Source organism: Grampus griseus (assembly GCF_964374135.1).
Source record: "Grampus griseus genome assembly, chromosome: 9".
Taxonomy (NCBI): Eukaryota; Metazoa; Chordata; class Mammalia; order Artiodactyla; family Delphinidae; genus Grampus; species Grampus griseus.
The window spans coordinates 27,958,358-27,983,452 of record NC_139003.1 but is presented as its reverse complement, the minus strand read 5'-3'; the positions used below and the strand labels follow the sequence as shown (position 1 = coordinate 27,983,452).

At 37.2% G+C, this 25,095-nt stretch overlaps 1 protein-coding gene across 3 annotated transcripts in view; it reads right to left on the bottom strand.

Annotated features, from left to right (window-relative positions):
• The window catches only part of CADPS2 (calcium dependent secretion activator 2), a gene marked incomplete at its 5' end in the record, with an annotated part of 490,811 nt that overhangs the window by 158,143 nt on the left and 307,573 nt on the right, over positions 1-25,095 (bottom strand). For all 3 annotated transcript variants that reach the window (XM_082661437.1, XM_082661438.1, XM_082661439.1), the window contains 4 exons: positions 2,183-2,370; positions 4,647-4,783; positions 15,857-16,057; positions 17,100-17,208. In XM_082661437.1, the coding sequence (XP_082517563.1) occupies positions 2,183-2,370; positions 4,647-4,783; positions 15,857-16,057; positions 17,100-17,208 (635 nt within the window). The remainder of the gene's footprint in view (positions 1-2,182; positions 2,371-4,646; positions 4,784-15,856; positions 16,058-17,099; positions 17,209-25,095) is intronic.

The window sequence follows — 25,095 nt, the reverse complement described above, 5'->3', positions numbered from 1 at the left end:
GTTTGCTTGAGTTAACAGAAGTCTTCTTAGAGGAATTTTGTGATATCTGACTGTTTAAAAACTTGAAAAAAGAAACCTTACAGGGAGGATAAACAAGTTGTCTGAGGTAAAGATTATGTAGCGAAGAATACCGGGACTTCAAACGAGGTAGACAGAACATGATGATATTGGAAAAACCCGATACTTGTAATTTATTTTTAATTTGTTAATGAAATGAGAATCACCGAAGGCTTTTGCAAAGGAGTATGGTAAAAGTTAACCTGTAATTTTGAAGGTGATTGCTAGACTAATGTGGGGAGGAAAAAGCAGTAGAGAGATGAATAAAGGTAGATAAGCAAGAAAAAATAAAGGCCAGAATTAGGGTAGACACAACGGAAATGCTAAAAGACAAATCTGAGGAGTACTGTAAAGACAGAATATTGACATTGGCAGCAAAATGGGGCTAGGAGGTAAAAGGGAAAGATAAATGAAAGACGAATGGCCATTACTGGAAGTGATACTAATACAAATAACAAAGTCATTCATTCATTCATCAAGTATTTACTGAACACTTACTTTGTGCCTGAGTGTTACTTCTTGTCAGGCACTCTGCTAGGAGCTCAGAGAGGTACAGGAGCGGGTTTCATGAGATGATGGATTTAGTTTTAAATGTGGAGAGTTTAAGGCATCAGCAGAAGATTCAAGCTGCCAGTTGTAGACAGAGATCTGTAGCTTAGGAGAAGAGTTGGGTTGGAATTATCTGTATGAAGAGAGGTCATACTTGAAGCTGTGGAAAGTGGCAAGATCACCAACACAGAATTTTTCACTGAAGTAGAAAAAAATTCTCAGAAAGAAGAGAGCAAGTTCAAGAACAGACGTGAGAAAATGCCACACTTGGGGTCTGGAGAAACACGAACTATGAGCAAAGAGACGGCAAAAAAAAAAGAAGGTAATAGAATAAAATAAAAAGAGGAGCGCTGAGATAGCTGCATCAGGGAAAATGAGAAGCATTTACAGAAGCACGGGGACTTGGATATTCCACAGCGTCAACTCTCCCATGAGAGTAAGGAGGGTGGAGCTGGAGAAGGCAATCCATTTCAAGCAGCCTCACCGGCAAGTGCGGAGCTGGGGGCCGAACGGGGGAAATGGTGAGAGGAGTTTGGTGGGGAGGAGAAAGAGAACCATGGAGAGGTAGCTTGACGGGACCATAGTACTTAAGACAATGTAAACTATCCCTTCACATTTTTTTGACCACTCACAAGCCAGGCACTGTTCTAAGTGCTTGATACACACGAGTGCGTTTAATCCTTATCACAACTTATGATTTGAGAGAGATACTATCTTATGTCTTTCTTAAAGATGGAGAAATAGAGACAGAACTCGATGCAGAAACTTGCCCTACCTCATCTAGTTAGCAAGTACTACCACTCTGTTATCTTGTGCGGCTAGATGAAGCTTTTGGGAAGAAAGGAAATATAAAGGGGGGAGATGGAATAACGGGTGAGGCAAGGTACAAAGGGGATGAGATAAAGGGCATCTCCTTTATGGGAGGAGCCCCACCTAGCGAAGGTTCCCTGGAACAAGATGGGGAGGAGAGAGGGAGCAAGGTGGAGAGATTTTTAAGGTCAGAGATGCATCGTTGCGGGGGCCTGCATTAGGTGATATTTTGCTCTTTTGGTAAGACAAGAGGTGAGGTCACTGGCTTAGAGTGCTAAAAGGGGATACTTGTTCCTCAAGTGTGGATTAGGGAAGGGGCTGGGAGGAGACTCTACATAAACCCAGTATTTATCTCGCTTTATCGATGAACACTTGTTCCACAGCGGAAAAGCAAGGATCATTAGGTATACACAAACCTGTCAACAAACCCTACCCAGACATCCACATGCATTACAACAGAAATACAGATGACACTTAAGCTGGGCAGACCCTAATACTAGGTGGTACATAAGAACTAAAAGGCGACTTCTAATCTCATAGATTCTCTCTCTCTCTGTTTCAAGTGGCTTTAATGGCAAAAAGAAACATAAAGTGCAGCGCACCTAAATCACCGGCATATTGATGTACATTTTTCCTTTGTGGGTTTTTTTTTTCCTCTTGCAAGAAGCATTTGCTATTTAAAATCTGTAACTAGGTGATAATAGCATTTTTCTCTCTTCCCAAGTCACCCCTCCACATTTCACTGTGTGTTTGCAAGTAAAAATACCTGTTGCCATGCACATGAGAGGCGCAGAACGCAAAGCTGTAATGAAGCAGGGTTGGGTCAATGACAGCACCGTTTTCTGAATGCTCCATCAGTTCTGTAAGGTAGCAGAGGTGTCTATAACAGCCCCTCACGCCATAACGGGCACAGTACTCATCCAGCACAAAGACCTGGCCAGGGCTAAACCACCCCTGCAAAAGGAAGAACAGAAATATATATATATATTTTTCTCTTTCTGTACCAGGATTTGCTTTTCTGTAGGCACTCTTAGGCATTATAAGCAGAAGCTGCATTACAGTGTCTTTTGACAATATTTTTAAAATTAGTAGTATGTTTCCTATTGTTTTCTAAAGAGCGAATGTCATCAATTTTGGAACTGATCTGGGCCACTGACAACGTGAAAGCATCCTGTCTTTATTGCCACAGTGAGGCATGGGCAACCTGTTCTCCTCCACTGTCACTCACAATTAGTCAAATTTATTCACAGCATCTAAACTGTCAGTCACAAAGAATGACATTACAAAAAACTTCAATCTCTATATGAATCAATTAAAAAGAGAATGGTAAAGCAGACCTGATAACTGAAATTGCCTAGTTTCCAAAAGCATTTTATAAAGTGAACTAAGAGAATTTCAGTAAGTCTAGCAGTGGTAAACATGTACTACTTGGGTATTTAAATATTTGGGATATTGTTCTCATTCTATTGTCTTTCTATGACCAATACAACAAAGTTAATGTTTTACAGCAGTAGTTTCTGGTTCTCTTGAAATGAGATGTTAGGATGGGTGTGTATGCTTGGCTAACAAGAGAGGGCCAGGTTAGGTAGAGCTGGTTTATAAAATATTTCAGAGGATTATATGGATTAATTTAAGATAAAAAAGAGAAAGAAGGGGGAATGGAGAGTTTTCAAAGGGGGCAGCATAATTGTGCAAGAGAAGGAAAAGAACAGTGAGAAATACAGAAAGATGAGACTGCAATAAAAAATAACTAAAAAGGAAGAGGAGAAAAAAGAAAACCAGAATACTACTTACTGTGGTGATAGTATAGGCACTGTACCAGACATACTATGTATATATTTAATATTTAGAACCATCATGCATAGTAGTTACTATGACTCCATGTTACAGATACAGAAACTAAAGTTCAGAGGTAATCAGTGACTTGCTCAAGACGACAGTGCAAATCCGCTGCTGAGCCATGATTTACATCCAGGGTCATCTTGCGCTCAAACACTCTTTCTAATCACACCTACCCTCTAGGTGCAGTTGAAGACACACTGTAGTGTTCTCCTCATACTTCATATGGCACGTGAGGTCATCCACATAATGAAAACGACTTTTGACAGTTCAGGAACTAACCCCACAGAGTGGAATCCCAGAGGAAAGTGTTCTTACTGATGATCAGTCTACGTGTGCTTGTCCACAGAAAGATACATTAGGGTTTTGTGATGCCTTGTTTTACTCTCCATGTAATCGTAAAGTTTGGGCTGGATTGGGTTTAAGCTACACAATTACTTGTTGAATCATAGGTACTTAAAAAAGAGTCTATAAATGAATTAATGAACCATCAGCATGATCATGGCAATAAATTGTTTAATTTCTTCCTGTCTACTGAAACATCTCTGATGAGCTGACAGCACATCCTGTCTAAAATCTTATTTTAAACAGAGTGTAACTTTACTGCATGCAGCTACCATGCTCAGTAGCCAACAGACTAAGTGGTGATAGAAGTAGGGATATTCCAGCTGGAGAAATTCCAGAGGAACTGCCATGAACAAAAATCCTTGGATTTAAAGGTACATACGATTTTTAGGCTATAGTTTAATGCCCACATTCTAAGGAGTCAAGCATTCCTTCTAAATGTAAATTATACTTTGTATCCCGAATTTTGGCTGGTTTAAACACAAAGTAGCAGTTTAGCTACTCGATTTAATGCCTTTTTTTTTTTAAAGGAAATTCAAATTATCTTTGGAGGGTTAGATGAAACTAAAGCTTTCCTCTGTTACATACAGCCCCTGTCATCGTATTATTTATTGCACTGTTCCTTTTCCCTGTCACTTAGATTGTCTTTCTAGGAACAAAAGAGAGACATGAACAGTATCACCATTAGGTGAGCAGAATTTAAACCTTAAAATGTCTGTACAGGTGTTAGTAAATTCTATCACAGAGGTTTTTTATCTTTAGTAAAGCCTTCTATTTTCATTCCACCTTCTCTGGAGGACTGAGAAACCACAGTTCAGAGTCTGTTCGAGTCCATTCTCCTGTCTATTGAGTGGCACAGCAGTGGTCTTCAAGTGTATAATTTTCAAATTGGGAAGCAATCGATTGGAATCCTTTATCCCTAACTCCAACTATAGTTATTAAATGAGTCAGGGATAATAAAAGGCTGCTTCATAACAAGTATTTCTCACTTTAAAAAATCTTTCACTCTAACCTATAGGGGACGAGATAGACAGATTTGTACTAACCAAGCAAGAATAGGAATCGTTCAGTCTGTGATCCAATGTCTGCCTCTGGAGTATTCTAAAAAGGAAGGCGTGGTCAAGCTTGCAGGGATTCGCAGAAATAAACTCATCCATACCATGTTTCTGAAAACGGTCTGCATCTGTAAATTCAGAAAGGCATGTACATTTATTTTTGTGCTTTAATAACAGGCAAATGCGGTTTTTGAACAACACAAAATGTATGTCTCATGATAACAGATGACTACTTTCCATTACATAAAATATGATGCCACAAATTCAGCATATAACCATAAAATGCAACATTTTTTGGAGCCTAAATAAAAATGACAGGGAAAAATCTGCCAATCATTTGGAATGAAGAAATTCTATTCACATTCAAAGCTACTTCAAATATCCATCACAGGAATCATCTTTTTTCCCCCTAATTTAAGAAAACTTGATGCATTTGAAGTATACATTTACTGAAGGAACTGCCTGGAAAAGAACCCGGGCCTATTTATAAAGAAAACTGACAACGATGGCTAGAAGCCTGCTTTCCAAATGGCAAACTAGGGCAGAAATGAACATACTAGCTTCAGCTGGATCACTTCCAGTCTTTTTTTTGTAGGGAGCTTTTAATGGGACCAACTTTAATGTAGAAATGGCAATGAATGCTCTCAGGCTTCAAGTTTAAGAGACATGAAAAAGGGAGCATCATGTTTGTGCAAATATGCAGACAAAGCACAACGTCCCAAATGGCCCTTCAATCAAAGGCCCAAATTTATTGTTCTTTACAGATTGCATCTTTCAACGCCTATAGACCCTGCGGGTTTATCAAAAGGCAAGCTTTTATGATTGCTTTCATTAATGGTATGTTTTGTCAACGTCTTCAATGTGAGTTATTTACTAAGGAGAGAGAGAGAGAGAGAGCGCCACACACCACCCGAAAGGAGTGCTGGGGTGTTACTACATTAGCTCTGTTAGAGATGTCGCGCATATTGGGCAAGCAATCACTTATCAAGATAAAAGTGGGCTCTCCTCACAGTGGTAGAGCTGACGCTCCATTGTTCCTTAAAATTCACGGATAGATCTCATTACTGGTCATCACAAGAAGCAGAGTCCTAAATGTAAGCTAAATGCAGTTTTTAAAAATCTATATGGTCCAACCCTAAAACTGCAAAGGAAAGGAGACAAAAGCTTATTGATTAAACCCAATTATAGAGTCAGGCTCATAATAAAACTCAATATTGATCTGTGGACATGATGCTAACATAATCAGTCACATTTAGATATTTAGCCCAGATCATATTGATCCATGTCAAGTTCAACTTTCAGCCATATTTGTGGACGGAAGAACTATATAATTCAAGCTGAAGGGTCTTCAGAATCACATGTAAAAAGAAAAGATACACAAACTAATTTATATCTCACATCAGTGACAGATATCAAGAGGTGAATGCAGCAAGCAAGCAATGAATGGCCATTCATCAATGATGTAAGGGATACAGTTATGATCCCTGGAGAAAGTAGCATATGTATTCTTTTGCATTTAGTAATTACTTATCTGAATGATTAAATACATTACATGTTGTAATTAGTGTTAGTTGCATGAACACTAAACTAAACTGCTTTTCCTGAACTGAGAAATGAGATAATCCAACTGCTCCTGTATTTTATTCTTATGCCTGATAGTCTTTTAATATAAAGTTAAGTATATGATAATGTGAAATAATATCAAATGTGGAGGAAGAATATTGAAAAATGCAAGGCATACATATTATAAAATCAGAAGATTTTGTATTTTAAAGAATTTATCTTAGAATCTTCATCTCTTCATTTGAGTAGAAAAATCTTTTAGTATCACCTTTATGAAATTAAATTACTAGTTTTATAAAACATCTGCTGAATTTTATTCATTATTTCTTTCACCAAAGAAGGTCATAACAAGAAGTTAAAAATAACACCCATTAATGGTTTATGTGTTGAGAAAAGGATATGTAATAAACTTCAGAGAAAAAAATCCATAATTCTCCTTTTACTATAAAGGTTTGTAGAAAAAAATTCTTATTTTAAAATAATGGGTATACAGTCTTTAAATAAGATACACAAGTTTCTGAAAAAAACTGAGTCTATAGTTCATTCCCATAATTAAATCATATTTTCAAAAATAAAGGTACTTTATGAATTATCTTCCTTATGAAATATAACTCAAAACCATATATTATTTAATGTGAGAAACCTTTCCAAATCACACACATAAAAGGAAAAGTACTTTTCTAGCAAACAGTATTACTGATAAAAATAATATTTATGATAGCAATTTAAGTCACAAACATAGAATGTACATTGACGGTGAAAAAACATACAGGCAAACAAACCTACTAAAATTTTTATTAAAAACAGCAACAACAACCTACAATTTCTTCAGGGCTGTAAATTCTATGAAAGTGAAATGTACTTTCTATGCCATCTGATCAGCACAATTCAAAATATTTTATGTAAATAAACTTCACCATGCACTATTTTACCATTAGTTTCCATGAATTTATGAATAAAAATAAATTAGAAAGGCAATAAATTAGAAAGGTTTCCCTGTGTGGGAAACCTTTCATTTTAAAATCCTCTCATGAACTAAAGTAAAATAGGAAAATAATTATCATTAAAATAGCTAGTGTCTTATTTTTATAAAAGAATATTTTCATAAAGTTTTCTCTTGGCATAACATGTCTTTATTAACTGTGAGGGTAACCCAGAGTTATCATCTGGGTCAAATGGAAAACATGCTTTCAATCAATTACATAACCAAATCCAAGGCTTGGAGACTTGCTTTAAAACTGAGTTATACTCGATCATCTTCAATTCATGTTCACCATAACACAGAATTATGGTGATGAGCCTTAAATGGAAAATTATTCATGGCACTAATCAAATGTTCAATGACAACTTAGTTCAGTTCAGTTTGTCTTCTGAAACAATATAAGGAAATCATCGAAAGAAACCAACAAGGTAAGAGCTAAAACAATGTACTGTAAAACTGTCATATACTGTGATGATTAACCTGTGGACTAAGTACAGATGTTGGACGTGATAAATGAGGGTACTGGTGGAGAGTTTCTATGGTAACAGTTGGATACATGCTCCAGCATCTTTAGGTAGTACTCTCACCAGGTGTGGTAAAAGTGGGTGGAATAAAACCCAAATTGAGAAGGATTACTATTGGCTATAGATTTAAGAAATTATAGAGGCTTTATTCAAATGGGACCTGAAAATTTAAGTTTTTCATTAGGGTAATAGCTATTGGAAGTCAAGAGAAAAGAATAATTAGCAGGTTCACAGTATCAATTTAAACAGTTAACAACGACTTGAAAATAGCTAGCATAGAAAACCATGTGAGGTCTACTAGCAAGCTGGCAGGCCCCACTGTGGTGGGAGGGCTATTTGGTGGGCATTGACCACAGCCAGCTCCTATGTGCTCAGGAACCCAAATCCCAGGAAGGGTACCTAAGTCAGAAATCAGAATGTGAGAAGGGTAAAAATTAACTGAAATGTTTCTCTTTCCTTTGCAACTAATTCTAAGGATGCTACATGTTTTTCTTTTTCTTTTCTTACCTTTCCTTTTCTTTCCTTCCCTTCCCTTCCCTCCCCTTCCTTTCTTCCTTTCTTTCTTTCTTTTTTTTCTTGCTGTTCCTGGTGGTGTGAGAGATTAGGGATATAAAAGGGAAAGGGGAAGAAAAAGAGAGTTGGAGGAAGGGGCAAGAACAGGACGGCACCGTAGAAGAGGAGGCCATTTATCAGCCTTCTGAGACCACTCAGGTGTTTGGTCCCAGGCCTGGGACTCCAGTACCAAAAGGACTAAGAAGACGGTGCTGCTAGCTAAGAGCCTGTCTTCTCTGCAAAACCTTGAGCTCAACTAAGCAGCAAATGAACCTCTGAAATACAATAACTTGTTTTAAAATTATCCTATGTTCAGGAGTTTGCCTGTAACTGCATTTACCACTACCCACCCCAATTAGAATTTCCTTTTAGCAGCAACTCTCACTGAGCTTGAAAATTTACAGCAAGTTAAAAGTGGCACAGAGAAGTACCACTTCTCTTTTTAGAGCACCCATATAGACTTCAATAGGAAAAGTTTAAATGTTTTAAAATTTTATGTAGATTATCTTGTTGGTATGTTCACGTACATATGGTTTATGCTGAAGACCTAACAATAAAGGTTGGTACATATATTCATGAGGGGTCTGTTCATGCCTCTATTATTGACCCAAATAATTTCTTAGCTTGTTTTCGTTAATTGATTAAAAATGAATGTATGGATTTACACATCTTACTTTCTGCAGCAAATAACAAATAAATAATACTTATATATGATGACAATCTTAATCAACACATACAGACCTATAATCATAGGCAAAGTACACATATTCAACATTTATTTGAAATAATATATTCAATATAAAGTAGGATATATTTTACTGATGAAGGGTGAAATTTAACTTATTAGATCAATCAGGAGAATTAACTTATAAAGTTAAATAAGTTTACAGTCTGATTTAAGAATTTTTTAAAAGTTTGGCTAAAATTGAAAAGAAGGTAAGTACTCTGGTTCATTTTTAACATTGATTTATTATTGAAAGTCAACTAGTACTGTGTTGTATTGTATTATGTAACATACACATTATATGTGTGAGAGGAAAATGAAAAAAAGAAAAAGGTGCTTGCATAGTATTTTGTTTGGGGACAGCAAAGAAGGACAGTTTAAACAACGTCATCCATCTGGCAAGAGGCAGACTGAAGCAGAAAAACTCAACAGTACTCCCCCAACCTCACTCCAATTTACCCTTTTCCTTAGAATTTCTGTAGACCTTGAAAGTCAAAGAAATATGGATGTAGAATAGATACACTTACTGGATAAATCTATAAATACACACCATTATATATACTTTTTAAAAGATAATAAGGTTGTATCCTAATAAGTTAGATTTCATAAATTTATTATTTTGATCTGACTATCCCTAACCATTTGGTATGCTTGGATTTAAAAATGAGCTTTTCTTTTTAAAGTTATAACATAGATTGTAGAAATTCAGGCAAGAGAGGCAATGAATTAGCAACCAATCCCTCCAATTAAACGCATCCACTGTAAATATTTTAGGTATCATTCTACATATATTTAAAAATCTTTTTTAATAGAGTGAAAAGAGCATCACATATATAATTTAGCATTTTTCTACTAAACATTACAGAGAATTTTTTGCATGCTGTTGTTAACACCTTCATAGCCGTTTCCTTTATGCCCACATGAATGATAGATATGAGTTTGTTTCTACTTTCCTGTTGTGGCAAAAATAAACATTTCTGTTTCATAAATGGTAAAGTTAATGTAAATATTCCAGGTTTGCCTAGAAAGCAGTATCATGATACCATAAACAAGATCATGATATTACTTTAAAAAATCTTATCATTATATGACAAATCCACAGCCAACATCATACTCAATGGTGAAAACCTGAAACCATTTCCTCTAAAATCACAAACAAGACAAGGATGCCCACTCTCACCACTATTATTCAACATAGTTTTGGAAGTTTTAGCCACAGCAATCAGAGAAGAAAAAGAAATAAAAGGAATCCAAATCAGAAAAGAAGAAGTAAAACTGTCACTGTTTGCAGATGACATGATACTATACATAAAGAATCCTAAAGATGCTACCAGAAAACTAGTAGAGCTAATCAATGAATATGGTAAAGTAGTGGGATACAAAATTCCTGCACAGAAATATCTTCCATTCCTATATACTAATGATGAAAAATCTGAAAGAGAAATTAAGGAGAAACTCCCATTTACCACTGCAGCAAAAAGAATAAAACTAGGAATAAAACTAGGTTTATTCCTACCTAAGGAGTAAACCTAGGAATAAACCTACTTAAGGAGACAAAAGACCTGTATGCAGAAAACTATAAGACACTGATGAAAGAAATTAAAGACAATACAAACAGATGGAGAGATACACCATGCTATTGGATTGGAAGAATCGACACTGTGAAAATGACTATACTACCCAAAGCAATCTACAGAGTCAATGCAATCCCTATCAAACTACCAATGGCATTTTTCACATAACAAGAAGAAAAAATTTCACAATTTGTATGGAAACACAAAAGACCCCGAATAGCCAAAGCAATCTTGAGTAAGAAAAATGGAGCTGGAGGAATCAGGCTCACTGACTTCAGACTATACTACAAAGCTACAGTCATCAAGACAGTATGGTACTGGCACAAAAACAGAAATATAGCTCAATGGAACAGGATAGAAAGCCCAGAGATAAACCCACGCACAACTGGTCACCTTATCTTTGATAAAGGAGGCGACAATGGAGAAAAGACAGCCTCTTCAATAAGTGGTGCTGGGAAAACTGGACAGCTACATGTAAAAGAATGAAATTAGAACACTCTTTAACACCATATACAAAAATAAACTCAAAATGGATTAAAGACGTAAATGTAAGGCCAGACACTATAAAACTCTTAGAGGAAAACACAGGCAGAACACTCTATGACATAAATCACAGCAAGATCCTTTTTGACCCACCTCCTAGAGAAATGGAAATAAAAACAAAAATAAGCAAATGGGACCTAATGAAACTTAAAAGCTTTTGCACAGCAAAGGAAACCATAAACAAGATGAAAAGACGACTCTCCAAATGGGGGAAAATATTTGCAAATGAAGCAACTGACAAAGGATTAATCTCCAAAATATACAAACAACCCAATCCAAAAATGGACAGAAGACCTAAACAGACATTTCTCCAAAGAAGATATACAGATTGCCAACAAACACATGAAAGGATGCTCAATATCACTAATCATCAGAGAAATGCAAAGCAAAACTACAATGAGGTATCACCTCACACTGGTCAGAATGGCCATCATCAAAAAATCTACAAACAATAAATGCTGGAGAGGTTGTGGAGAAAAGGGAAACCTTTTGCACTGTTGATGGGAATGTAAACTGATACAGCCACTATGGAGAACGGTATGGAGGTTCCTGAAAAAGTAGAACTACCATACGACCCAGCAATCCCACTACTGGGCATATACCCTGAGAAAACCATAATTCAAAAAGAGTCATGTACCACACTGTTCATTGCAGCTCTATTTACAATAGCCAGGACATGGCAGCAACCTAAGTGTCCATTGACAGATGAGTGGATAAAGAAGATGTGGCACATATATACAATGGAATATTACTCAGCCATAAAAAGCAACGAAACTGAGTTATTTGTGGTGAGGTGAATGGACCTAGAGTCTGTCATACAGAGTGGAGTAAGTCAGAAAGAGAAAAACGAATGCTGTATGCTAGCACATATATATGGAATCTAAAAAAAAAAAAGGTTTTGATGAACCTAGGGGCAGGACAGGAATAAAAACACAGACATAGAGAATGGACTTGAGGCCACAGGGAGGGGGAAGGGTAAGCTGGGACGAAGTGAGAGAGTGGTATGGACATATATACACTACCAAACGTAAAATAGATAGCTAGTGGGAAGCAGCCGCATGGCACAGGGAGATCAGCTCGGTGCTTTGTGACCACCTAGAGGGGTGGGATAGGGAGGGTGGGAGGGAGATGCAAGAGGGAGGGGATATGGGGATATATGTATACATATAGCTGATTCACTTTGTTATACAGCAGAAACTAACACAACATTGTAAAGCAGTTATACTCTAATAAAGATGTTACAAAAAATCCCATCATTACAAAAAATTTAATGTAGTGAAGCAAAAAAGTATCATAAAAATACTTACCCTTACCAGCTATATAGGTCAGCAAAGAAATGAAAAACATATTTAAACATTTAAATAAATGTTTAGAAACGTTTATTTCGAGTCATTTTAATTTCATGTTATTTTCTCAGTTTCCACTAATGACTCTAAAAGTTGTTCTTCCGAGAGATGATCAAGAAAGAGAAAAAGAAATAATACAGAAGCCAAGGAAGGGAGGAAAATACTAAAGGGAAAACTACTCTCTGGGGCAGTCAAGTCGCATCTCTGATGAAGGTCATGGTCAGTAGCTCATTTGGATGAGATAGAAACAGATTTTTCTTTCTTCTTTCCTTTTCTTTCTTTCTCTCTCTTTTTTTTTTTTTTTTTCTTTTTTAAAGAAAGGTAAAACAGCATGGTCTGCTCTGACAGAAAACTTTACTAAGAGCCTGGAATACAAGAAAGCTCTTAACGCGACTGGAACAGTTTGGCTTTTTAGAACAAATTTAGCTTTTTTAAAACAAGTTTAGCAAGGGGCTAGAAAATTCAGTTCCACTTAGCCTGATCAACACTGCCTTGACAACACATTGTTATCTAATAGAAAGGTTTTGCTAGAAAGAAATTATACGGCTATCCGAATAAACTGATTATTAGATCCTTGACTCAGTAATTCTGTATCATGTAGTCATGATATCAATGTTCTAGACCAGTGGTTCCTGTCCACTTTTCTTGCCATTGTGTGTAAGATGGTTGATATCCTTTATGATACCAGCACACTCCTTGGGTATTCCTTGCACACAAGATGTAAAGAAAAAATACTGGAACACAAGTGAATGAGGGAAACATTTTCACAAAAATAATTTTCAAGTCACCGTAACTCGGCAGTTCTCAAATGGGGGTAAACCTTCTCCACCTTTTCCCCTGTCCCCTGGAACATTTGACAATGTCTAGAGATATTTTTGGTCGTTAGACCTGGGCGGGGGGGGGGGGGGGGGGGGGGGCGGGCAGTGCGATCAGGTGCTACAGGAAGCTAGTGGGTAGGAGACAGGGATGATGCTAAACATCCTATAATACACAGGACAGCCCTCCCCGCAACCCCTGAAACAAAGAATTATCTGGCCCAAAAGGATAGTCTTGCTGAGATTGAGAAACACTGCTCTAACGAAGAAAACAATCACTCTGCTTCTGATTAAGACAGTGTCATTAAAAACAGATTAAACTTCCTACCTGAAACAACTAAAAATTCATGTAAAAATATTTTTTAAAATGTTCTCAAAATTTTGGACATCGTGCAACATAGGAGAGTGATTCCTAAGAGGTGGGGAAACAAATGAGATGAGCCTTTTAGTTGCCCCAGGTTAATGCCAGGAGAAACTTTCAAAGCTGTGGCTCAGGGAAGGAGAACCCAGGGAGAGCCAGTGGTCTCCCTGAGTTGAAAAGATGGAGTTGACAGTTCAGGAAGGCCAAGGCTGCTGGAGTTTGCAGGAAAGACTACTGTTCCCTCTCGCTGCCCCATTTTGTATTCAAATGAATACTGACCACCTCACGCAAGGTAGGCAACAATATGAGGATGGGGAAAGAACCACCCTAAAGGATTAGACGGGCCAATGTCCCAGATTCACACAGAGCCTGGAGCAGTGCTTGTTCCCAACAGCCAGAAAATAAAACCTCAAATTTCATTGGTCAGCAGTTGGGGTCTTTAAGAATAGTCTTGGTCCAGAACTGGGGACAATTAACCAAAACCACACCAAGGCTGGGCTTCCCTTGTGACGCAGTGGTTGAGAGTCAGGTGGCACGGGTTCGTGCCCCGGTCCGGGAAGATCCTACATGCCGTAGAGTGGCTGGGCCCGTGAGTCATGGCCGCTGAGCCTGCGCGTCCGGAGCCTGTGCTCCGCAACGGGAGAGGCCACAACAGTGAGAGGCCCGCGTACCGGGGGGGAAAAAAAAAAAAAAAAAAAACCTACACCAAGGCACATTATAATCAAATTGCTCAAAACCAGTGATTAAGAGAAAATCTTTAAAGCAGCTTGAGAAAAAAACCACATTATATACAGAGGAAGAAACAAAAATGATAGCACATTTCTCATCAGGAGAAAAAAAAGCAAGTTAGCAGAGAGTGGAGCAAAGTCTTTAAAGTACTGAAAAGAAGCATTTTTCCAAGTGAAGGTAAAATAATGACATTTTCATATAGAAAAAAGCTGAAAGCACTACAGAAAAGTCAAAGGAAGTCCTTTCAGAAGTGAACTATCTCTATAAGAGAATACAGAGTGCTAGGAATGGTAACTACACAGTTGAGTATACAACATTTGCTCTTATTATTTAAATTTCTTTAAAAGGTAATTGACTGTTTAAGGCATAATAATAATATCAATGTATTGTGGGGTTTACAACATTTGTAGAAGTAAAATGTATGACCAGAAGTGTGCAGGGGCCAGGAAGGGAGATATGGAAGTATACAATTGTGAGATGCCTATACTACGTATGAAGCACCAGCATCACTTGAAGATGGATCGGGATAAGTTTAAAGGTGTACACTTCGAAGCCTAAAGCATGCAGGAATCTGGAGTTGAGCTCATATTCCATCTTTATTTGGCCTAAAGTACCTTTGTTTAAGATGTCTAAATGTAATACTATCGGGTGTCTAAAAAAGAACAGAAAATAGTTATTTGCTGCATGAAAAGTATGAGAAGAGAGAAGAAAATAATGAATGTCAAAATGCTGCTCCCTGGAGAAGAATCTTGAGGGTAGAAGGGTGTTGAATGAAAAGTTCCAATTTGAGCTTACAGTTAAAGACAAACTGATTTATTATATTACAGAAGGAACCAGAGAAGTTTTAAAAAGGAGTATAACAAGTGAAAACATTTGGTTTAATGATTATTAAAGCTACATTTGAAAATGTTTCTATCATTATTACATAATTTGTTATTAATTACTTGTAAATTAAAATGAAAAATTTAGTTCTTAATGATTTACATTAGCATTGAGAAAATGGCATGAATATAAAGGTATCTAGAAAAAGAAAGTTGCCTTGATGACTTTTTTTTTCCGACCTACAACAGAAAGTAGGCCTATTATCCTTTTGGTTTGTTAGGAACAACTCTAGAAAGTTATGGTCCATCATTTTGGTATTCTGGAATCTTAATGCCAGTTTGATTTCGCAATACTTTTCCCATTTCAATAGAACACGTAAGTTAAAATTACAGTAAGTTAAAATCAATTTTCTTTTATGCTCTTGAGATTCCCAGAGACATCCCAGTGCTTGGCAAATTCATGACTGGAAATCATAGGCACCATTTATTCCAGGTTTGTCTGAAAAATTAGATAACTGATTCTATGACTACTAAAATGAACTATTCTTATTCAATTAGGAATCAGTTAATGATGTAAACTATAATACTGAACAAATTTGACTCAGGCAATTTTATATCTTATTAAGGTTATTAATTGATAATCAAATTATTTTTCAACAAAACTTACAAAGTTGAGCATCTGCATGGAGAGTTCCTCCTTTAGGATTCAGCTTCTGGGCCTGAACTGCAGGAATGGGTTTGTACGATTGACCTGTGGCCCTATACATGGCCTGAACCCACAATATTCTATCCTGTTCATCCTCACTTGCAAATATTACAGTGTCTCCTTCTTTAACAGCATTGAAGAACATCTGACCACCCTGAAGGCCTGTGGAGGAAAAACAAAGACATTGTTTAAAATGTACACAATTGGCAGATTTTGAGCTCAATGCCTTGAATCATTTTCAGTTGAGGATCAAATCCAGAATCCAAGAATTGAAGGAAAACAATAAGGCGACGCTACACACTTCCATATCACTTTGGAAATTAAAATTAGCTTAGGGGACCGTTCGTAACAAAGCAGCATTCTGCAAGACATACAAACCTACCCCAAAGGAATGTACAGCAAAGTCTGATATTCCATGCCGGGGAAGAACGTCATTATCTGCCGGCACATTCCTCATTCTATATGCAGGAGATATATATGACCAGTTTAGCAGTAAAAAAAATACAGCCAAGACAAAAATGATACTTACGTTGCAAGGAATTTTACTTTTGCAAAATTCTTTCACAGAGAAGATATTTTGCATTTTAAGTGATGGATCGGTGAATGGGATCACTGACTTCTATTTTTAATCTATAATAATTTCTTAATCTATTCATTAGTATCTCTATATTTCTTAACCTCACTTTATTAATTTCATTAATCTCCATATATTCATTCATTCATTCATTCACTTATTCATTCACTCACTCATCTCCAGCACTGAGTGTCCAGTACTATACACAGCATTAATATATTAGGAGGGAGGGAGAGAAGTACAAGAATGTGATGCTGGGGAGAAAATTAGTAGTATATAATATACAGTTATTCATTAGCTATTTCTTTCCCTGTTTCTGTCTCTTGTACCTTTTGCTTTTCAGTAAAGAAGTTTCTGAAAGCACTGCTGATATTTCTCATATAATTTCCCCGTTACAGTAACTTTCACATATTTCATCCTTGTACTGAGATAACAGAGATAATGAGTTATGGCTAAAACTAAGTAGCCTCATAAAGATATAATTCAAATCCTATCAAATCTTGTCTAGGTATATAAATGGAAAATGTACCATTCACTGAATGGAGTTTGAAATGGAGAATAGACACAGGATATTTATGACAATTTCATGAATACATGAGAGGCAGGGAAAGTGATTCAACTAAGAATTACCTGGGTGGGGATCTGTGTAATCCACAGTGTATCCTTCAAGCTGCATTAATTCTTGTGGTTCAGACTTTTTTTCTCTATAACTGCACATAGCAAAGGTGTATTGGCTAACCTGCATGAGAAAAAAAGTTTACATATTGGTTACATTAATTTTTTTTTTTTTTGCGGCACGCGGGCCTCTCACTGCTGTGGCCTCTCCCGTTGCGGAGCACAGGCTCTGGACGCGCAGGCTCAGCGGCCACGGCTCACGGGCCCAGCCTCTCCGTGGCGTGTGGCATCTTCCCGGACTGGGGCACGAACCCGTATCCCCTGCATCAGCAGGCGGACTCTCAACCACTGTGCCACCAGGGAAGCCCCTACATTAAATTTATCTTCTAGTTTTTTTTTTATCAGAAGACTCTTTGACCAAAAAAACCCCCAAACATATGATCTGCATATAAATTATTAAATGTTCACATTTTTTAAACCTTGCTCAGAGATTAAGCATCTTTCATTTATCAGCTTGCAGTTAGGCCTTTCATGCCTATGACCCAGCATTTCACAGTTTGATGATCTGCTGGCCAAGATTCCATGAGCTATTTGTTAACAGAAGAGCCATAAAAAAAAATAGTTGTGTTAAAAATAAGTTTGGGACCATAAAACTTCTAGAGGGAGACATAAGCAGAACACTCTGACATAAACTGCAGCGATATTTTTTTTGATCTGTTTCCTAAAGCAGAGGAAATAAAAGCAAAAATAAACAAATGGGCCTTAATTAAACATAAGCTTTTGCACAGCAAAGGAAACCATCTACAAAATGAAAAGAACCTACTGAATAGGAGAAAATATTTGCAAATGATATGACCGATAAGGGATTAATATCCAACATAAAAACAGCTCATACAACTCCATATCAAGAAAACCAAACCGCCTGATTAAAAAAGTGGGGAGAACACTTGAACAGAAAAGAACACTTGAATTTTTCCAAAGAGGACATGCAGAGAGCCAACAGGCACGTGACAAGATGCTCAACATCGTTAATCATTAGGGAACTGCAAATCAAAACCTCAGTGAGGTATCACTTCACACCTGTCAGAATGGCTATCTTCAAAAAGACCACAAACAAAAATGTTGGAGAGGATGCGGAGAAAATGGAACCCTTGTGCACTGGTGGTGGGAATGTAAATTGGTGCAGCCACTGTGGAGAACAGTATGGAGGTTCCTCAAAAAACTAAAAATAGAACAACCATATGACCCAGCAATTCTACTCCTGGGTATATATCTGAAAAAAAAACCCCACACACAAAAACCCACTAATTCAAAAAGATACATGCACCCCAATGCTCCTAGCAGCATTATTCACAATTGTCAAGATATGGAAGCAACCTAAGGGTCCAGAAAGAGATGAACAGACAAAGAAGATGTGGTTTATATACACAATAGAATACTACTCAGCCATAAAAAAGAATGAAAATTTGCCATTTGCAGCAATATGGATGGACTTGGAGGGCATTATGCTAAGTGAAATAAGGCAGAGAAAGACAAACACTGTATGATATAATTTACAGGTGGAATCTAAAAAATACAACAAACTAATGAATATAACAAAAAAAGCAGCTGTCTCACAGATACAGAGAACAAACTAGTGGTTACCAGTGAGGAGAGAGAAGGGGGGAGGGGGAGGGGATTAAGAGGTACAAACTACTATGCATAAAATAAGCTACAAGGTTATATTGTATAACACAGGAAGATAGTCAATATTTTATAATAACTATAAATGGAGTATAACCTTTAAAAACTGTAAATCACTATATTGTACACCTGTAACTTACATAATATTGTACATCAACTACACTTCAATTAAAAAAAAGTTTGGGAATCATCAGGTTAAATAAAGACAAACAGGCTTCTTTTACTGCAGGTTCTTTACGGCTTTTAATATGCTAATACACATTGTGAATCTCCAAGAATGAGACATATTACGAGCATTCTCAAACATACAATCATGGAACCACATTTTCAAGCACACATATTTCAAGACTTAACCAAAGTAAGAAAGATCTTAAGTGTTGGAAATTTATTGGGCCACATAGCCAACCCCACAGGAAGGTCCAGGGTGGAGTTAAGGTTTTAGGCAGCCAGGGACTCAACATGGCCAAGGTCTGCTGTCTCTCTGCTCTGCTTCTCTTGAGGAACTGGCTTCATGTTCTCACCCAGAAGTCTCACCGGGCTAGAACCATAGCTGCCAACAGCTCCGCAGCCACCTCTGATTGCCTCAGCTTAGGTGTAAGGCCGTATGTGGACCATTCACTGTGGCCAAGGGGCAAAAGTACCACTGTTAGCCCAGTCTGGGTCTGTGGCAAAGACTACTGAATGCTACAATGGGCAGGCTCTTAGAAGTTCCCCCAAAGCAGTGGGGGGGAGGTGCTGCTCCGAGCAGGAGAAAAAGATGTCTGGTGGATTGATACCTAATTGCAAAATTTCCTACAACACAGGTTTCCAGGGAAGACCCTTTGCTTAATGAGAGTTCCCTTTCCCACTTTTGAACAGAAATTAAAACTAAGGAAACATAAGCACACCTTTCAGTAGATGAAGATTAAAGAGGACTGAAAAAGGAACTAATTAGGAAAGAAAAAAAATAGATTACATGAACTAACACTAAAATTAAGAACGTCTCCTCATTAAAGGATACCCTGAAGAAAGTAAAAAGGTGTATGCAAAGTATATATTCAACAAAGAACTAATATCAATGTGCGGTGATTTGTAGATAAGAGCAAAAACTGAGGTTACTTGAAGAAGAGGAAATTCTGCCTCAAGACTGCAGCATTAACTCCTGCCTGAGTTTCTAGCCTGCTGGCCTTTCTGGAGAACCCTGACTGATACCAAAAGACTTATGATGGATTATGAACACTTGATCCAGCCAATTTCCTTCCAGGAACTTACCCAAGGAAACAAATGGACAAATACTCAAAGATGCATGTGCAGTGTGTTCACGGCAGCATTGCATATGAGAAAAAACTGGAAAAACCAACAGTGGTTTGATTAAATACATTATGGTATAACCACACAGGAGTATAATGCCATACAGCCACTGAAAGAAATATGACGTTTTTTTTTTTTTCTGGACATGAAACTATTTCTAAGATATAACATGAAGAGTGGATTTAAAAAATGTAGAGTGTGCTTTTTTTTGGTAAACACTCTATATACATATGAATAGAAGGCTGTATACTGAAACTATAAATAGTGATTATTATTAGATAGTACAATTATAGGTCATTTAAAGTTACTTTTTTCAGTGTTTAAAGTTTTTTTTCAAAGAATATTAATTACTTTATAATGAGACTTTTTCTATTTTGGGAAAAAAACCAAAGCCTTGTTTGGGAACAGCGAGTCCAATAACTTGAGACACTTGCAGTTCTTACTACTCTTAGACTTCCTCTTCTTTTTGCTTTCCGTATCTTATAGATGGCCAATGAATCCACTTTCTCACCTGCATATGCCTAAGGCTTACAGATGAAACCCACTGGCTCCCATCGGAGCTTCAGTTTCTTTGTGTAAAAAGGTATGACTGTGGGTGTTTCTTTAGGGGGTGTTGGTAAGTGGTAAACTGTAACATTATACTTCCATTATTTATTCTGAAAAGGAACTCACTCTCTTACTTAACTTAGTCCAAAATCCCACCATTCTTCCATAAAGTGATTTAACATAGTGTTAGCTTAAAAATATTATGAAATATTTCAAGCGTAAAAAACATGATAATATATTAACATGTATATACCCCCCATTCAGCTTTGTTCAATCATAACTTCTTATACATATATATACATATATATATACACATATATATATGTATATATATGCTTTAAGCCCCCACCCCCGACCCCAGCTCCTTCGGACAGAAAAAGTTAATGCCTACATATTACACCTACTCAAACCCATTTCCTTTTCTCTCTCCCCAGAGGTAATCATTATGCTGAATTTTGTGTTTATTATTTCCACTCATGCTTTAAAACTTTTATTTTACATGTAAGTTCTTGTAGGTTCCTGGACCTAGTTCCAACCTGTGTGTGGGGAGAGGGTGAGGGGTGGTTTCTGTACCACCACCAAACAATGCTCTGGACAGCAGCTGGTTTTCCTACAACTTAACTCAATTGTGATACTATCTGCCAGGAGATAGCATCAGATTCCACAGGTGAAGGGTTCAGTCTGAAAAGCTTGCCCTCCCACTCCCCCTACTTGAGATGCCAGTTGCAAGCCTAGGTTGTTTACCTGTGCTCTGGTCAACCGGTTACAGACTGGAGGTTCCCATGACCCCCTCCTGTACTTCAGAGGCCAGTTGCAAGTCCAAGCTGTTACCTGTACTTCTGACCAAATGGCTATAGATCAGAGGTTCCCAGTATTGCCCCACACACCCCCTCGGGTTCAATTAATTTGCTAGAGAGACTGATAAAACTCAAGAAACCCATTTATTTACTAGATCACAGGCTTATTATAAAAGAATATAACTCAGGAAATGCCAGATGGAAGAGATGCATGGGGCGAGGTATGGAGAAACAGTGAGGAGTGTCCATGCTCTCTCCCAGCACTCCATTCTCCCCAGATCTCCATGTGTTCACCAACCTGGAAGCTCTCTTGAACGCCCTCCTTTTGGGTTTTTGAAGCTTCATTACATCGACATGATTTATTAAATCACTGATCACTGGAGATTTATTCAACCACCAACCCCTCTCCCTGCCCCAGAGGTCAGGGTGGGTGGGACTGAAAGTTCCAGCCCTCTAATCCTGTGGTTGTTTCTCCTGACAACCAGCCTAAGGTGCTTCCCAAAGTCACTGCATCAACATAACACCTTTATCACTCTCATTACTTAGGAAACTCTCAGGGTTTTAGAAGCTCTGTGTTAGAATGGGGATGATGGCCAAATATCTATTTCTTTTGCTTTTAACTCATCTCCTAAGTGTAGAAAACTGAGTGCTTTGCTTCTATCACCAGCTCCCATCTTACAAAGCAGTGCTCATTATATGCTAATTCTACCTTATTTTAGTAATAAATAAGGTAATACTTAATTATACTTAAGTATACTAAGTATACTTAATACTTAGTATTAAGTAATACTAAGTATTACTGTACTAATACTATTATTAATATACTAATATTAACATTTAGTCAGAAAATATTCATTATCAAATATGTTATCTAGTCAATATTTATTTGCCCTTGTCCTTTTCTTTTTTTAATTTTTATTTATTTATTTTGGCTGCGTTGGGTCTTTGTTGCTGTCTGTGGGCTTTCTCTAGTTGCAGCGAGCAGGGGCTACTCTTGTTGCGGAGCACGGGCTCTAGGCACGTGGGCTCAGTAGTTGTGGCACACGGGCTTAGTTGCTCCGCGGCGTGTGGGATCTTCCTGGACCAGGGAAGGAATCTGTGTCCCCTGCATTGGCAGGCAGATTCTTATCCACTGCTCCACTAGGGAGGCCCTCGCCCTTGTCTTTACCCATATTTTGTTTGTGACCATTACTTCTTGAATTACACTCCATCATTCTGAGTTCAATTTCCTTCTTCCTTCCTTTTAGCAAAAGCTGAGTCAGTTTTTCTTTTTCTTTTAAAATGTCTTTAATTCTCCCTTACTTATTAATGATGGTTTAGTTGGTTATATATAGTATTTTAGGCTAGTAATCTTTCAGCACTTTGAAGATACTACCCCATTGTCAGAAGGCTTATATATCTAAGTTGAAAAGTCTGATGGAAACCCAGTTGTGGTTCCCTTGTAGTTAATCTGCCTTTTCTCTCTGGTTTCTCTTAAATGTTCTCTTTATCTCTGTTGTCCTGCAGTTGCGCTGCAAAACTTCTACTTTTATATTTACCGTAGTTAGTATTTGTTGTATTTCTTATATCTGATAATGCATGACTTGTATCAATTTTAGAATCTTGTTCAGTATTTTTTCAAAGGTTGCATCGGTCCCATTTTTCCTGTATACTGCCTTTTCTTCCAATTCTATCAGAAGTATCTTGAAACTGTAGATTCTTTCCTCCACATCTTTTAACCTCTTTACATGTTTCATGTTTCTGCATTTCTGTATGCTGAATTCTGAGTTATTTCTTCAGATTATAACTAATACGCTATCATTAATTACATCACTAACTTTCTCTTCAGATGTGTCTAACCTACTGTTTAACATGTCCAATAAGGGTGTAATTTCAATGACTGCTTTACATTTTTAGTTAGTAGCTGTGCATAGTCCCTTTCCAAACCTGCTTGTTTATTATTTCATAGTGTTACATTCTTTTCTGTTGTTGTTTTGTTCTTTTCTTATACTTCTGAACCCACTTATAAATTTCAATGCCTTAAATACAATTATTTTATAGTTTATATATGTGATATTTCTATTACTGAAATTCTTGGGGGTGCAAATAGTTTATTATTCTATAATTTTAAATTACGAGCTCATATCCAGCACAGTTTTATCTGTAGATCTCTTATAAAGCCTAGGTTAAGGGATCATTTCTCTAAAAAAAAAAAATTTTTTTTTTAATGCCAGATGCCTCAGATGTATCACCAATCCAGAGGTACTTTTTTATGTTAATTTCTTAACTTGGATGTTTCCCTTATATTTGGAGAAATAAATTAGAACTTCAAAACTTTCTAAGTCAAGGCTAACAGTTACATTCTCAGGCATCTATTTTACTCCACATTCCAAACCTAAGGCCAAACAGAAATTTACCAGCCTGAGGGCAGGCTTTTTCTAGTCTACCATTTCCCTGAAATCTAACTCTTTTACGTTCTTTAGGAGAAAGTCTCTGTTCCAAATTCCCACTTTGAGAATGCCTCAGGGTATGTTTTCTTTCTCTTGAACAATAAAATCCCTAGCCCCTGACAGACCAACATCAATATCCCTTGTCCCATACCCCAGCCCCAGGACAGCCACAACGTCAACTCACAAGCTTCACTATTTGGTCCCTGAGGTTTTCCTTTCTTCTTACAGTTACGTATGTAAAAAGATGTGTATTATATCATATTTCTAGATGTTTGCCATAAAATAATTCTTAGCATTATTTTTATGACTAGCCAACACCACCAATTTAAACCCTTTGGCTAACTCTCGATTCTAATTTTGTTTTATGGAGTTTCTGAATAGTAGGTCTAAGTTTTATATGCATGAGAGAGACTATACGTGTCTTTTTCACCACATTCCAGGAAAAAAAAAAATCTATGATGGATAGTATATAAAACCAAACATATGTTCAAATTTGTCTTATAATTAAAACATAATTATTAGACACCAGAGACTATTCCAAAGTCATCATTTTGTGATCAATTATTAACAAAATAGAACTATTTATTAAGCAAATCATTCATGTTTTCCATTTCATTCTTTTGGAGAGTCTTCAAAACCTGACTAAAAGAAAGTCTCCTGACAAATCACCACAGGAACGATCTGGAACCCGCTGGGAGAGAGGTCTGCTTCCTTGCAAGGGTTAGCAACAATCTCCAGTAATTACTAGCTGGAGTACAAGCAACCACTGCATCTGCTACTCCAGACAGGCTCTCTGGCAAGACTCGCCCACTTCTATGCATTTCTTCACCTGAACTGCCGAGCAGGAAAATATCACCTTCGCCTTTAAAATCCCACTTTCCATGTATTTCTTTATCTAGTAAAACCCTATTCCCCCTTCCAAGACCCTGACAAATGTGTCCCCTTTACCTTTCTAACTGCATTTCCTGTGTGTTGTTCCCTGTTCTTGCCTCACTGGCTCCTACACTGTCTGGCATATAGTCCCTGCCTTTTAATTTCTCCACGAAATCCAACTTATTTCAGTTCGATAAATATTCTATGAAGCCACATTTGAAAACGTATTCTATCTGAAAGTACAAATCACATACTTATCTTGTTAAAAAAAAATAATACTAATAATCCAGCAGCCCAAATTACCCAACGTGTACTTAAATGGATCCTCCACTACTTGGCACACAAATGATATTTGAGTTTTTGAATGTCGAACACTCCACTTAAAATGTTCAG